Raw genomic sequence first — 16,853 nt, 5'->3', positions numbered from 1 at the left:
TAGACATAAAGTCTATCACAAGGCAAGATTTTTGTGTCTTGGCAAGGGTTATATGCTCGATTTCATGATGAAGATAGACAAGAGGAGCTTTTGCAGGAGTGTGTTTTTGTTATGTGGAGAATTTGGAAAAGTCGAAATGAGATGGTGTTTAAAGGAGTGTTGACTAATCCCATGGAGGGGGTTAATTTGGTGAGGCAACAAATTATTGAATTCAGAGCATGCCATAATTCTAAGAAGCAAGTTGTCCATTGTGAGGATGGGGATGGTGCTATCTTTGCTAGACAATCAATTCGATGGAGGCGACCAAATTATGGTGTGCTGAAGATTAACCGTGACGGTGCATGGTGTGGGAAGACACTCAAACAAGGATATGGGAGGGTTATGAGGGACTTTGTCGAATTGCAGCAAGCGGAAGGTGTGGAATGAGGCCTATTTTTCAATAATGCGGTGAAGGCAGAAGCTGCTGTGATTCGTGCGGCGTTAATGGTATGTATTGGGATGGGTTGTGATGAAGTGGAGATTGAGTCTGACTCTCAAGTGATAATTAGTATGCTTAATGGGGAATATGTGGTAGATGCTACTTTGGAGTATTTTATCCATGATATTGACCATTTGGCGTCTCAATTAGGAGGGGTGAGGTTTGTGTTTGTCAAGCGAAATGGAAATGTCGTTGCTCATGTTGTAGCCTCATATGTTGCCTCGCATGGAGGTGATTTCCGTTGGGATGCTCTTGGTCCAGAGTTTTTATTTAATATTCTTACTGAAGATGTGAACGTTTCTATTAGAATTTAATAAAAGTTATCATTTGACAAAAAAAAACAAAAAGGATATATCGATTTGGGTACATTACGTCAAAAAGGGACATTTTACCAGTACGGTGGGCTCTACTATTATAATGATTTAATGTATTATCATATTATACGTCGTATTTAGAATATTAACGTCTATATATGTGATCACATTATACGTCGTATTTTGAATATTGACGTCTATCTATGTGATCAACTCCCAATTATAGCGTTAGTTCCTTAAATGTTAAGTGAGTCACCGACAAAATTCGAACTCACACCATCATGTAAGGGCATAATACTTTTTCACCACTGTGATAAAGGGTATGATCAACTCCCAACTTAACACTTCTAAATAGAATTGAAATTATAAAAAAATAAAAAAAATAAAAAGACAAAAAAATACCAACCCTACCACAGCCCAGCCCACCGGCTGCAACCCAAAAATCCAGTTTTCACTGTGAGACCCTCAAAGGAAGAATTTAAGTAACAAAAAACCCCAGTGTTCAATTCAAGTCCTAGATGTGAGTGACCAAATCTTCACAGGAATTTGGGGACTTGTGCCGTGTTCCATTGGTTGATACCATTGGGATTGAGAAGTGTAGAGAGTTTGCTATTCCCAAATTCCCCTTCTTCCAAACTTTTAAGGTGTTACTAATTTTTTCTTGAATTATATTATAGACAAATAAAATTTATGCACTTATTATCCTTTGCTTCAATCTCAGAGGATCCAATATTATGAAAACAGTCTGGATGAAAAATGAAAACTAAATTATGCTTTTCCGAAAAAAAAAAAAAAGAAAAAAAAAAAGAAAAACAAACGTGAAACCTTTGCCAATTCCACGATTCCATGACCCTCACACACCAAATAAGACAATGCAGTGCAACTCAACAGGGACAACCTCGTTGGCCCAAAAAACCCAAAACAAGGACAACCGCAAAATCCCATGATCCCACCAGGTCTTAATATTAAAAGACATCAAAATCAGTTCGAAGTCATTGTCAACTCGTTATCTCCCTTTTTATTGTCAACCTCTTTTCTCCCCTTAAACAACAATAAATAAGCATGGAAGTCGACCCTTTAAGTATTGGTCAAGGCAAACACTTAATTATAAAAATTTAGAAAGGTAATTGACTAAAATGAAAGTTTAGGAGGATGGCCAATTATAGAAGTATGGGGCTAATAAGCTAAAATTAATGTTCATGAAGAAATTAACAGCTCATTACAAGTTCGTGAAAATTTGACAAATACCTAAAATATAAATAAAGAGACCGTGGGGTGGTTGATGGTGGGGTTGGGTCATAGGAGCCTGCCAAGGTTAGGGTGTTCGTTGATAGAGATTTTCTTTTATATTTTTAATTCTTCATGTTTCGTTTTTGCATTTTTCATTGTTTGTTTTAATTCTTAATTTTATTTAGAACTAAAAGTGTTAAGTTGTTAAGATAAAGAGAGAAGGAGAGAAAGGGTAGGAAGGAGAAGAAAGAGGTAGAGAAAAGGATGAAAAAGAAAAAGGAGAAGAGATAAAGGAGCAGTACAAACAAGGAGATAGAGAATTATTTTTTAATTATAATTATAGAAGGGTAAAATTATAAATGTAAAAGTAATTAAGAAAACGATCCACATTTCTGCTATATAGATAAGTTTTGTCCCTCTCTCTAAAATAAATAAAAAACTTAACTTATCCTCTCTCCAGAATTTAGTCTAATAATTTGGATGTATGTGTAATTTGATCCTTAAAAATAAACAGGAATTTTCAATATTTTTAATCAAAAGATTGTTAATCAGAAAGATGTTTCTATTGTCCTTCTAGGCCGTTTGAGACTATTTTTATACGTTTGTTCATAAACACCTTTTAGAGTGATTTTTCTAGAAGTGCTTTCCAGAAAAGCATCGATCAAAGAAGCACTTGCATAATCTAGAAGCATTTTATGTTTTTCGCTGTATATAATATAAAACGCTTTTCATTAACTAATACATGATTCAAATTCGCAGTCTCACAAGATAAACATCTAATGTTGATGAAACCAACATTGATTGGAGTGTGTCAAAGACTACTGGAAGGAGTGAAATTTCAGAAGTCCATAAACTCAGAGATTCAGTACCAAAATATCAACTTATTAAAGGTAGAGCACGACGTTCGGATTTCTTTTACCACACATTACAAAGGTCCATGGGAAATGACAACATCTTAAACCAAACGAGAAGAAATAACAAGGTCCTGTCCATAGCAGTTAGACAGGATCGGCAACACCAGAAACAAATGCATACTAAAGCGATAACAAGCAGACAGACAGCTTCATTGGCACATATTACAGTTCAATGCTGCTATTCAACGGCCAGCGGAATGGACTTCACCTGAAAGATGATCAAAATGCGGTCAGCAGCATATCAGGGAAAGAGATCTCTATCATTTCAATTCAATCAACTCTCTTTAACCATATAAGAGTCGAATCTGCAAGGTGCAGTAAATAATCAATTCATAAGTTTTTTTCAGTTATATTATTAAATAAAACTAATTCATGAGTTATACGGAATCTATGGAATGCCAGTGCCATTTTGTGCATGAAGTAATACTAGGAAGGATATTATAAGATTACTAACCAGATTTCTGTACTTAAGAATGTAAAACATCTCCAGATATCGCCTTGTCTCTCGCCTCTCAAGCTTAGACACATGCTTCCAGAAGCCATAAACCCCAGCTAATGTGAGCAGCCTCTCTGAATATATCTTCCAAGTGTACCTACAGAATTGAGCTTGAGATTAATTACACTGAGGTTGACAAAGATTGTCTTTTCAAAAGTCTGCCAAAAAAATATGAAACCTTTCATAAATTCGTTTAAGTCCCGCTTGAGATATCTTTTCCCAGTAGCCAGGTTCCTTCTGGCACCGATCAAAGAAGTCAATCAGAAGTTCAGCCACTTGATCAGGGTTATACGGATCAACATGGAACCCAGAGGAACCGTGCTCAATGATCTCAGCAGGGCCACCATGACAAGTTGCAAAAGTAGGAAGGCCACAGGTCATGGCTTCCACCACGGTGAGGCCAAAAGCTTCATAGAAAGCAGGCTGAAAAGGATAAGAAGATGGGTTAAAAAAATGGAATTATAATACTAGAATAAACCATCATATATCTACTTCACATACCTGCACAAAGACGCCTTTTGTGTCTGCAATGTAGCGGTAGAGCTCACCATTACGAGCACGGTTCATCTGTGCTGCTATCCATCGGAACTGACCACTCAAGTTGTATTTCTTAATGAGGTCATGCATCTTTTCAATCTCTGCAGTTTCTTCTCTATCCCTAGAGTTCTTGACATCCATGTAACCACCAACCACAACAAGGTTTACCATTTCTCTTAGCTTGGCGCTCTTAGCATAGCACTCAACAAGTCCAGTTAAATTTTTCACTCTATCAAGTCTTGCCATGGAAAAGACAATAGGCTTTGATCTGTCACTTAACAGCCCACTGCATCACCATCAAACGAGTATCAGAGGATTGAGTGATGAAAATGAAGTACATGTAAGTTGCAACCCTGATATCTATAAAATCTCAATGCCACTCAAAAGAGGCTTAAATTGTTTATCAGAAGTTCTTTACTTAAACATTAGAAGATACTCACATATGCTCATCGTTCTGCTCGGCACCATACAAGAGTTCTTCAATTGACCCATGTAGAGCAGTAAGCCTTTTTTCCTTGTCAGAATATGGAAAGTATATACACATATCTGCTCCTGGGGAGACGATATTGAACTTGGGATCAAAAACATCAATTCCATGAACAACTCGATACAGCCCAGGAAGAGTGAAGGCAGTGTGGCTTTCATACTGTCCAACGTTATTTTTGCTGAGATAATGAACAAGAATATTAATGTTTAGTCCAAGAAACAAAAGTGACTAGAATCCAGGGAGAAGAATAATGGCCCACGTGCTGCAACTTCATTGTGACAGACAAGTCTTTGAATTTGTAAACCATAAACGAAACTTATATCGTATGACTATATTTCAAGTGAAAAACCAGGTCGTAGATTAAAAAATGGAGATTAAAAAGAATTAGACGAACAATATAGTCAATTCATGTTCCCAAAGAACTAGAAGAACAATCTAACCTTCCAGCAATCTCTTGGTATGTACTGGTGATTATGAAATTTGCATTGTTCATTGCAATGAGATCGGCTGTGAATTGACTTGAAAAATGGTACTTATCCTCATGCTTCTTCCAAAATATATCAGAATCTGGGTACTTTGTTTTCTCCAATGCATGAGCAATATTGCACTACATGGAGAATTCAGTTTTGACAAGTTAACTCCAATATATGCCCACTGTTATGCCACCACTCTATGTGTTGCATCTGAAATAATGAATAAAAAACTAAAATTCACCTGTGTGATTCCCAGTTTATAAGATAACAGAGTTGCAACAAGATTTCCATCACTATAGTTTCCAATGACTAGATCTGGAACACCTTGCAACTCAGCGGCAATTTCATTCGAGGCATCCTAGAAATCGCACAATAAGAGAAAAAGAGTGTGTTATATAATCCGTAAGTAGTTATTAAGAACCCAACAGCGTGCATCATAAAAGTGAAGTGCTCGAGCAGTGAAAAAGGGGACAGAAAAAGGAATAAGGGGAGATTAAACAAGAGCACACCCAAAAAGAAAAAGAAAACAAGTTATATACTTTCGACTGCTTACCTCTGCAAAGGTCTCCAAGTAAGGCCACACATCAAACCTTGAAATCCATTTCCGCAGTATCCCATTCTCAGTCCTGAAAGGTACCCGCAAGATATGTGTGTATTCTGTACCACTTACTCTTTCCAATCTTTGGTTGCATGTTGTCCCTTTTGCATCCGGTATTAGTCGGGTAACCTACCATCATCAAGTAAACGAACAGGACACAGTATAAAATATACACAACACCTTATGTCAACTAATATAGCATGAACTTTCAGTTTAAGCGAACTTACAATCAGAATTTTTGGAATAACGTCCAATCCTTGATTTTGTATTCTAAGAAGCATCTCACTCTCCAGGGCACGCACTTGATCCAGTATATAAACAACCTGCCATCAGTAATAAAAGAAAAAACATTTTCATGGGTTTAGGACGAGAAGATTCGTAAACTATTGGACCTATTGATATTCTAGCAGACAAATATAAAGATGTAGGAAAGGAAGAACCCAAAACAAACAAATGGATGTTAAATAGTCAAAAGCAAGCAGTACCTGCCCTCCAGTGTCAGGCAAACCCAAGACGTTAGCTTGGCCAAAGTAGCCATGTGGCGACACTATGACAACATTGAACACCATAGGGATCCTCCCAAGAAAATTTTCCAGGGTAGAGGGATCTGGAGCCTGAAGAATTTCCAAGAGAAGATGCACCATCTCTGACACCCGTTGTGCTGTGTCACCCCACCCTCTCTCAAATCCCATTCCTTGTAAGCTGCACAAAATATAAAGAAGATTAAAGGTACCGGCTAAAGCAATCATATTATCCCTCTATAGGAGTGGAGATCAAAGTGTTGAAATTAGATGATTTGCCTACTCAAATTCAAATTCAGAATATGATGTAGTTGGCGGGAACTTGGAAAGATATTCCTCTGCCTTTGCTAAAGCAGACTGAAGTCTGGGTATGCTCTGAATCCGATCGTTTAGCATCATTGCCTACACAAAATTTTGGAACTAATATCATTCAGTCCAAAGGTATGATTATTTCACAACCTTACTGTCATATTACTTCAAGTATGGCTTTATGTGGATTTAGGTCAAGGAAAATATACAAAACCAAAAGCTTACACTAAATCTGAATGCAAAAGGAAAGACGACCAGTAAAATAAACCAAAGGGCCAAAAAAAATTAGCATGATAACTGAAAAGGTGAAATGATCATTCATGCAAAGCCCATATCTTACTCAAACTTACATGTCCATCATGTTTGTGTGTACGAAGAAAATCGAGAAGAGGCTCCAAACTTTCTTTGTTACGGAACATAACTGAAGATAAGTGACGGTTAAGGAATTGAACCCCATTTCCAATTGATGACGAGCGGGTTGGTCGAGGGAATGATGCATTAAATGGCTCCAGATCAAGTTCAAGCACATACTTATCGTTGCACCTAGGACAATGATTTCATTTTAAGACTGCAGTAATGTATAATTGAATTGAAAGAACAAATAAAAACTGTCTAGTTCTCCAGATAAGTAAGTTGAAAGACTCGGCATTGTTGAATTATGGCCAAAACAAGCCATCACCTTTCGGCTAATAAAGAAATCTAAAGAAAAAAAAGGTTAAAGACAAAATGATGAGAAAACATCATGATTAGGAGGCATCATGATGATGTTTTTTTTTCTTTTGTGGTTTTTTTATTACCATAATTATTGTTGTTGTTTCGGGTAGAAGAGAAGAGAGTGAGGGCTCATTTTTGTGTAGAGAGCAGAAGAGAAAAGAGTGAGTTGCCGAGAGAAGGAAAGTGCCCAAACAGAAAAAAAGAAGCTGCTGCTTCATTTGGTTAGTAATCATTCACCAAAGTAGTTGTTGTTGTAATAGCTTTGAGCTATATGTATAGAGAAGAAATTATTCATTATATTTCTTTCTCTATTTGTTTATGTGGTGTGTGAGAGCTATTTGGTGTATTGGGTTATTTGGGTTGTGAGATTGCCAACACTTTGTAAACTCCCATTTGGTTGATAGTGGATTATTGGGTGAGCTCCTACTGCTCCGAGGACGTACTCCAGTTACACTGACTGTTGAGGAACCTCGTTAAAATCTTGGTGTTCTTTAATATTTTGTTCTTGCATTTAATTTGATAAATTTCCTGTGGGTTAGCTTGAGTTGGTTCCAACGGGTTTGGTGCTATCCTAGCACAACAATTTGGTATCAGAGCACTGGTTGCTCTTGGGTACTGTCTAGTTGCCAAAGATGTCAGACGGGCAAGATGAGAATCCTTTTGGAAGCACCTCCGGGTTTGCAAGAACTACGGTGCAAAATGCAAAGTTCGAAGTGGAAAAGTTTGATGGCACAAACAACTTCGGGATGTGGCAATGTGAGGTCAAAGATGTGTTGGCTCAACAAGATCTACTTGCCGCTTTGGGAGAGAAGCCGGAAGCTATGTCGAAGCCGGAATGGGAGAAATTAAATTTATGGGCTTGCTCTTCAATTCGGTTGTGCCTTGCAAAAACTCAGAAGTATTTTGTGATGCGAGAGACGGTAGCAAGTGTGTTGTGGCAAAAATTGGAAGACAAGTATATGACAAAGAGTGCAGAGAACCGGCTACACTTGAAGAAAAAGCTCTACCGCTTCCAATACAAAGAAGGTACAAAAATGATTAGACACCTTGATGCTTTTAATAAGTTGATTGCCGACTTGTTAAATTTAGATGAGGATATTAAGGATGAAGATAAGGCCTTAATATTGTTGAATTCCTTGCCGGACTCTTATGAGCATTTTGTTACCACTATTATGCATGGTAAAGAAACTGTGAAATTTGAAGATGTGTCAAATGCCTTGATGAATTATGAAATGAGGCATAGAGATAAAAATCATGATGGTACCTCTGAAGCTTTATTTGTTAGAGGTAGATCATCGGAGAGAAGATCATCTTCTAGCAGAAAAAAATCACAGTCTCGACCTAGAGGAAACTCTAAAGGTAGAAAACCTTTGGAAATGGATGAATGTGCCTTTTGTCGTAATAAGGGCCATTGGAAAAATGATTGTCCTAAATTGAAGACCAAAGGCAAAGAAAGTTCTGAAGCTAATGTTGCTGAGGTTGAAACAGATTTTTCTGATTTTGCTTTAACCACTTCCCCATCATTTGATTGTGCTACTAAGTGGGTGTTGGATACGGGTTGTACTCATCATATGACTCCTCACAAGGATTGGTTTTCAAGCTTGAAAGAGTTTGATGGTGGCGTTGTGTTCATAGGAGATGACAATCCTTGCACAACAAAAGGGATTGGTACAGTTCGTTTGAAGTTGCATGATGGCATGGTTAAAGAGTTGACAGGTGTTCGGTATGTACCGAATTTGAAGAAAAATCTTATTTCTTTGGGTACTTTGGAATCCAAGGGTTTCAGGTTTCATTCAGATGGACAGACATTGAAAGTTACTTATGGTGCACTTGTTGTGATGAAAGCTCCTAGATGTGGCCATTTGTATTTATTGCAGGGAAGCACTGTGACAGGTGAAGCATCTGTAGTCTCTGAAAATATGGGCACATCTGATTCAGATACTACTAGATTGTGGCATATGAGATTAGGCCATGCCGGTGAGAAAGCTCTACAAGGGCTTGTGAAACAAGGTCTTCTAAAAGGTGCCACGACTTGTAAGCTTGATTTCTGTGAGCATTGTGTCTTGGGGAAGCAAACTAGAGTGAAGTTTGGTACTGCTGTACATCAGACGAAGGGCATTCTTGATTATGTGCATTCGGATGTTTGGGGTCCTACAAAGACTCCCTCTTTGAGTGGTAGACATTGGTTCGTGACCTTTGTTGATGATTATTCAAGAAGGTCTTGGGTCTACACTATGAAGCACAAGAGTGAGGTGTTAAGCATTTTCTTGGGTTGGAAGAAAATGGTTGAGAACCAGACTGGGAGAAAGATTAAGATTTTGAGATCGGATAATGGTGGTGAATACACATCCGATCCTTTCTTTAAAGTTTGCAAAGAGGAAGGAATTGTGAGACATTTCAGTGTTCGGGGAACTCCACAACAAAATGGAGTTGCAGAAAGATTGAATCGAACCTTGCTTGAGAAGGTTAGATGTATGTTGTCTCAGTCGGGTTTAAGCAAGTCATTTTGGGCAGAAGCAGTTAATTATGCATGTCACATCATCAACCGGTTACCCTCAGCTGCTATTCAGGGTAAGACACCAATGGAGGTATGGACTGGAAAATCTTCTTCTGATTATGACTATATCCGTATTTTTTGTTCACCTGCTTATTTTCATGTGACTAAAAATAAACTTGATCCTAGAGCCAAAAAGGCTATCTTTCTTGGTTTTAGTAGTGGTGTCAAAGGTTACAGGTTGTGGTGCCCAGAGATGAAAAAACTTGTAATCAGCAGAGATGTGACATTTGATGAAGAAAGTATGTTCAAAGACTCTGAGAAAAATGTGAAAGATGTCCAACAGGTGGAGCTTGAGAAAGTTGCCTCTGGTACTTCAAATCCTATTTCCGCTGATGTCGAAACCACTACAAGTGAAGAAGTTGGAGGCCATGAGGATGTTGAAGAAGTTGAACTTGAAGATTCTATTCAAGTTGAAGAACAAGTTTCACCTCAAGAGTCTATTGCCAAGAACAGAGGAAAGAGACAAATTACCAAGCCAGCTCGGTATAGTGATTATGTTGCTTTTGCTCTTCCTATTATCACTGAAGAGATTCCATCCAATTTTGAGGAAGCTATTGAGAGTGAGGAGAAGAATAGGTGGTGCAATGCCATGGGTGATGAGATGAATTCTCTCTTGAAGAACAAGACTTGGGAGTTAGCTAAATTGCCTAAGGGCAAGAAAGCTATTGGTTGCAAATGGGTGTATGCCAAGAAGGAAGATGCTGATGAGAAAAGCAATGTGAGATTTAAAGCAAGATTAGTTGCTAAAAGGTATGCACAAAAGGAGGGCATTGACTACAATGAAATATTTTCTCCAGTTGTGAAGCACTCCTCAATTCGTATTATGTTAGCTCTTGTTGCACAATATGATCTTGAGCTTGTGCAACTCGATGTGAAGACGGCTTTCCTACATGGTGATTTGAATGAAGAGATCTATATGTGTCAACCGGATGGGTATATAGTGAAAGGGAAGGAAAATTTGTTTTGCAAATTGAAGAAATCGCTTTATGGCTTGAAGCAATCTCCAAGGCAATGGTATTTGAGGTTTGATAAATTTATGAGAGGCCAAAATTATTCTAGAAGTCAATATGATCATTGTGTGTACTTCAAGAAGTTGCAAGATGGGTCTTTCATTTATTTATTGATATATGTTGATGATATGTTGATTGCCTCAAAGAATGTTGAGGAGATTGAGAAATTGAAGAAACAAATGAAGAATGAGTTTGAGATGAAGGATCTTGGTGAAGCAAAGAAAATCCTTGGCATGGAGATCACTAGAGATAGAGAGAAGGGTTTGGTCAGTTTGAATCAAAGACAATACCTTGAGAAGTTGATTCGGAAGTTTGGAGTTCATGATTCAACCAAACCGGTTAGTACCCCTTTGGCTCCTCATTTTAAATTGAGTTCTCTACAGTGTCCTAAAACTGATAAAGAGAAGCTGCAAATGAAAAATATACCATATGCAAATTTGGTTGGTAGTTTGATGTATGCAATGGTATGCTCTAGACCGGATATTGCTCATGCAGTTGGCATGGTGAGTCGATATATGCATAATCCAGGTAAAGAGCATTGGCAAGCAGCTAAATGGATATTGAGATATCTCCATGGTACTCGAGATGTTGGTTTATGCTTTGAGAGGGATGACTCTGGTATTGGTCATTTTGCAATTGGTTATGTTGATTCAGATTATGCAGGTGATCTGGATGGAAGGAAGTCTACTACAGGCTATGTGTTTACTATGGCTAAAGGACCAGTTTGTTGGAGGTCCATTTTGCAGTCGTCTGTTGCCTTGTCTACTACAGAGGCTGAATATATGGCAGTTGCTGAAGCTATAAAGGAGGCCATTTGGATACATGGGCTGATTAGAGATTTGGGGGTTGATCAGAAGCAGGTGGAGGTACATTGTGATAGTCAGAATGCCATTTATTTGGCTAAGTATCAGGTTCATCATGCGAGGACCAAGCACATAGATGTGCGTTATCACTTTGTTCGTGAAATTGTTGGTGAAGGGGAAATCATTCTCCAGAAGATTCCAACTAAAGACAACCCCGCTGATATGTTGACTAAGGTTGTTGGTGTAGCCAAGTTTGTTCACTGTTTGAACTTGGCTCACATTATGCCTATATAAAGAAGGCGTTGAGCAGTAGGAGTTTTTTGGGAGCATTTGGCTCGGCATGAGTTGTTCTCTTGCTAGTGTTTGGGAGTGATTTTTTGGGTCAATTGTGTTGGTTGGCTTATCATGGCGTTTTCGGAATTTGGCCAAGGTGGAGATTGTTGAATTATGGCCAAAACAAGCCATCACCTTTCGGCTAATAAAGAAATCTAAAGAAAAAAAAGGTGAAAGACAAAATGATGAGAAAACATCATGATTAGGAGGCATCATGATGATGTTTTTTTTTCTTTTGTGGTTTTTTTATTACCATAATTATTGTTGTTGTTTCGGGTAGAAGAGAAGAGAGTGAGGGCTCATTTTTGTGTAGAGAGCAGAAGAGAAAAGAGTGAGCTGCCGAGAGAAGGAAAGTGCCCAAACAGAAAAAAAGAAGCTGCTGCTTCATTTGGTTAGTAATCATTCACCAAAGTAGTTGTTGTTGTAATAGCTTTGAGCTATATGTATAGAGAAGAAATTATTCATTATATTTCTTTCTCTATTTGTTTATGTGGTGTGTGAGAGCTATTGGGTGTATTGGGTTATTTGGGTTGTGAGATTGCCAACACTTTTTAAACTCCCATTTGGTTGATAGTGGATTATTGGGTGAGCTCCTACTGCTCCGAGGACGTACTCCAGTTACACTGACTGTTGAGGAACCTCGTTAAAATCTTGGTGTTCTTTAATATTTTGTTCTTGCATTTAATTTGATAAATTTCCTGTGGGTTAGCTTGAGTTGGTTCCAACGGGTTTGGTGCTATCCTAGCACAACAGGCATAAATTACAAAATTCAGTAACAAAGATTAAGACAGGAGATCCCTCACTCTCCGTCCATAAGCTCTTCCTTGAACCGAAGAAATTCAGCAACACTCAAATGATCCACACTAAGTTCATACACATTAACTCGAACATACTCCCAAACACCAGGCCTTGGACGAAGGGCAAAAGCCACGAAAGGTGCCAGGACAATTGCTTCCTAGATATATACAAGCATAGACCAAACTCAGAAAACCAGAACAGCAAATGCGACTTTCACTAGCCATGCAGAATGAAGATTTCTGCTTTCTTGGTACCAAATAATGAAAAATTGTAACTTCAAATTGCAACATTTATTTGTCAATTTCTCAGCAAACAAACAGATAATAGAGCAACATCCTAAAAGGAAAAAGAAAAAAAACAGTAGCAATAATTGTAGGAAATTGACCTGAGCAGACTGTAAGACTTTGCTGAAGGAGCTATCTTTGAGCTTCTGCATGCCTTCATCCTCCATGATCACGTTTTCGAGCTCGTTTATCATTTGATGGGGTTGCAGAATCCCATTTTCTCGAGCAACATACCTTCCAACACAACAAAACATCAACTTTCTCAAAACCCCACTCAATTCCAACCCAAATTACCCTCCATTTGAAATGCAATGTGAGAGAGAGAAATATGTACCTGGAGAGAAGAGAAACGAGCTCATTGCGGTGAGCAGCGAGGGTGTCCTGAATGGTGTTGCGCATGGCTGTGACTGGAGGCTCCGGCGAGACAAAAGAGGTTGACGGCGGAGCAAATCAGAAAAGGGAGAGAGGTGAAAGCGAAGGTGAGGAGGAGAGGAGGGGCGCAGAGCAAATATAAATAGGGAAAGAGGAAAGCGAGAGGGGAGGAAGGAAACAAAAACGGCCATTGTTTTGCTGTGATCAGAGAGAGAGAGGAGTGAAAGGGTGATAAATGTGACGGGGCACCTGTCGGTGTTTCAGCGGCTGCATGCATGCCTCTGGAGGAGTCCTGACACTTCTTCCCTCGCGATTTGAAATCATAACGGAAGTTTTTGGCGTCGAGGCGGAGATCTCTATGGCTGTGAACTGGGCTGCATTTGGGCCTTATTAAATTACGGGTTCTAAGGTAATTTTTGGGTTACAAAAAAACCACCCGAATCATTTGACCGGGAATAAAAACAACATTTATATGCCTTGTGTAAAATTACCACAATTAAAATTAAAAAACTTATCGATATTCATTTGAAACAATTAACAAAGTGTATTTGACACACCCCGTCCCGAAGGAGGGCATGCTGGCCGTCACGTGAGAGTGACGTAACCATTTGCACAGTACGGAAGCTTTAATTATACAATTTATAAGTTGATACACCCGAAGGTGAGTCCTAATTTTGTCCAATCTGTCAGAACACCGTCGAATTCCTCGTAGTCACCACACCTTTGTGATTCCTGAACCTGGAGGGGCGCAAAACCAAAATTGAGTGGGTCAGTAAAACAATTCTTTTCCAAATCCAAACATTTTTCAAAACGTTGTAACCCCTCTCCGTAAAACCTGTATATTTTCCCAGAAATGTAAAATATAATTATACATATATATTCTCAATACTTTAATTCATTAACTCAACATTTTTTTCTTTATCAATCATGCCATGCCATGTCTAATTCAACAGTTAAGTATGGATGCATCAACAATAATCATATCAGGTGCAAGAAAGTAATCAACCGGAGGCCCTCTAATAGCCTTGTACGGTTGAACCTAGAGCTCAAAATCTATCATTATCACTCTACCGGAGTCACCTCTGTGACCCGTCCGGCCTTCTGCACACAAGTTACGCTCTAGTGCTTCTCATAAATCATCTGTGCACATAATCTAAGGTCACCCACCAGTCGGAATCTCACTAACACTCTCGCGACTGGTCTGTCGTACCCACTCCGCGTGGACTGTACGACTAGCATCTACTTGGATCCAAGGCGAGCGTGCGATGCGGTGAATACTATAAGCACTAAACCATGGTGCAGGATTTGAGCTCAATATATATCATCATCATCATAACAGTAATTAAATACCCACCTGTGCGTCCACCGCACCATTTCATACATATGCATCATAAATCAATTCTTACCTGTGCGTCCACCGCACCAATTCATACATATGCATCATAAATCAATTCTTACATGTGCGTCCACCGCACCAATTCATACATTTGCATCATATATTAATTCATGCATGGCATTTCAACTCACATTTCTATATACTTTTCATATCAATTCTATGCATGGTATTTCACTTCCCGTTTTTCCACATAACTCATATGCATTTCATTTTAAACATATTTTCATTTCAATTCAATTTCTGGGAAACGTCAAGTATATATATATATATATACGGAAAACAAAACTGCCCACTCACCTGGAGTTCGCCCTACAACTCCCTAGCACAATACGCCAAGGCGTCATGACGATCGGCGCCTAAAACAATAATCAATTCCAACCTCAGAATTCATATCGATAGAATATATAACTTATATAAAATACGTCACTACGTAGATTGATCCGGAAGATCCACCCCTCAGATTTTAAATCCATAACTTCCAGAGGTCCACATTATACCTCTAGGACAACATCCTAAAATTTCATTACCATCCAACGGTCGGATCTCCGTCAATTTCCAAAACTAAGTGACGGTTAACATTTTATATTATGGACTTACAATTCCAATTCCGGAAGATCCGTAACTCGGATTCCCAATCCGTAAGTTCCAATAATCCTCAAATATTACGTATTACAACGTATCAAAGTTTGGTGACGATCCAACGGTCGGATCATCAATTCACATTTTCACCAAAACTATAAAACGTTATTCGAACACCTAACCAACAATCCTTAATAACTTTCTCATACGGTGCTCAAATTGGGTATATGAATATACCACGGTGATCTACTCGACGTCACGGACGTCGACATATTTTTAAAATAATTTTATTTTTATTTATTTTTTTACTGTAGCACCTTCTTCTTCCTTGGGTCGCCGGACTGGTTTTTCCGGCGGCCGTTTTCTGAACAGTTTTTCAAATTGCCATAACTTTGTCATTTCTCAACGAAATCAAGTGCTTCAAAAACGAAAGTTGTAGCCCTTGAAGAGACAAAGAGAATGGTACCTTTCCCAACACCTAGTTCGCCGTAGTTTGGCCGGAAACTGCCTCGAAAGCCTCGGAGGTCGCCGGAAACTGGGTATTTTTCAAATGAGTATAACTTCTTCAATACTCAACGAAATTGAGTGAAACAAAAAGGAAAGTTGTAGTACTTGACGAGACGAAGAGATTGATACCTACCTCGACGCCTAACTCGCCGGGGATTCGCCGGAAAATTCCTCGAAAGCTCCGGCCAAACTTTGAACTTATCGATCTCCGTGTTCTTACGTCCAAAAACTTCCAACGAAGCACTCCGAGCTTCCTTGGAACCTCACTAAGCTCACTGTGAGCTTGGATTGTCCTAAAACAAAGTCAATTCGAAGATCATGAACAGTGCACTTTCATGGGGAGTTTAGAATCTAGGTTTTCCGAAGTAAAACTTACCTGAAATTGGTGTCTACGTGATCGTGGAGTCTCCAGGAGTTCGATGGTGGTCTTAACTCCGTCGTTGGTGGAAGTTTAAGGTTGTTTTGTGGTTGGTTTGTTCGAACGGAGAAGAAGAGTGACAGAGAGAGAGAGATTCGTGAGGGAGGAGAGAGAGAGACAGTATGCAGAAAATAGGGAGAGGATTGAGGGGTGTGGGGATCCCACATGTCCAACTCAATCCAAATTGTTAAATTTTCGCCCCTTAGTCCCGTTTAAGGGCATTTTCGTCTTTTCATGTCCTCGGAATTAAAATTCCGGGACGGGCTGTGACAGTATTGATATCATATTTTTTTGGTAATGAAGAACCTAAAAAGTTTTATAGTCCCAAAATTTAAAAAGGAAATTGTTATTGATACTCCACAAATCTAATTTTGCACTTCAAATTTTCTATAATTGGAAAGAAAAATACACTTGTGAGGAGTGTAGAATGAAATTTTTAGAGTGTTAATAACAGTTTTCCATAAAAATATGTTGATTCCTATCGGCATATACTCCGAGTAGTCTGTAAAATTTGAGAAGCACAATTGTACTTTTCGATGTTTAATATGAAAGATTATTGGATCAAACTATAACTAGAATACCTAAACTAGCTACTTCCAAATTTCCAATATATGGTTATGCTTATGCGATATACAGCCTTATTGTATACGATCGAATTAGTTATTTTAAATATATACTAGCATATGGGCACACATAAAGTGTGTGAGAAAATTTTTTATTTTTAT

At 38.6% G+C, this 16,853-nt stretch overlaps 1 protein-coding gene and 1 long non-coding RNA gene across 2 annotated transcripts; both read right to left on the bottom strand.

Moving 5' to 3' along the window:
* Nucleotides 1-2,883: 2,883 nt before the first annotated feature.
* Nucleotides 2,884-13,386, bottom strand: LOC103414597 (sucrose synthase 2-like). The gene is made up of 15 exons (XM_029091152.2): nucleotides 13,191-13,386; nucleotides 12,958-13,090; nucleotides 12,578-12,729; nucleotides 6,708-6,900; nucleotides 6,332-6,450; nucleotides 6,013-6,229; nucleotides 5,755-5,850; nucleotides 5,483-5,656; nucleotides 5,171-5,287; nucleotides 4,897-5,063; nucleotides 4,410-4,634; nucleotides 3,934-4,255; nucleotides 3,611-3,855; nucleotides 3,391-3,529; nucleotides 2,884-3,144 (listed from the first exon to the last, which is right to left on the bottom strand). Exons 1-15 carry the CDS (start codon nucleotides 13,253-13,255, stop codon nucleotides 3,115-3,117), a joined length of 2,394 nt encoding a protein of 797 aa, XP_028946985.2. The 5' UTR covers nucleotides 13,256-13,386; the 3' UTR covers nucleotides 2,884-3,114.
* Nucleotides 13,387-13,724: 338 nt separating this feature from the next.
* On the bottom strand, nucleotides 13,725-16,309 carry LOC139190348 (uncharacterized). The gene is made up of 5 exons (XR_011574524.1): nucleotides 16,087-16,309; nucleotides 15,844-16,003; nucleotides 15,670-15,738; nucleotides 14,922-14,980; nucleotides 13,725-13,966 (listed from the first exon to the last, which is right to left on the bottom strand). It is a non-coding gene; the product is annotated as an uncharacterized lncRNA (long non-coding RNA).
* Nucleotides 16,310-16,853: the final 544 nt, after the last annotated feature.

This window comes from Malus domestica, chromosome 13 (genome assembly GCF_042453785.1).
Source record: "Malus domestica chromosome 13, GDT2T_hap1".
Taxonomy (NCBI): Eukaryota; Viridiplantae; Streptophyta; class Magnoliopsida; order Rosales; family Rosaceae; genus Malus; species Malus domestica.
This window is presented reverse-complemented; position numbering and strand designations above follow the sequence as displayed.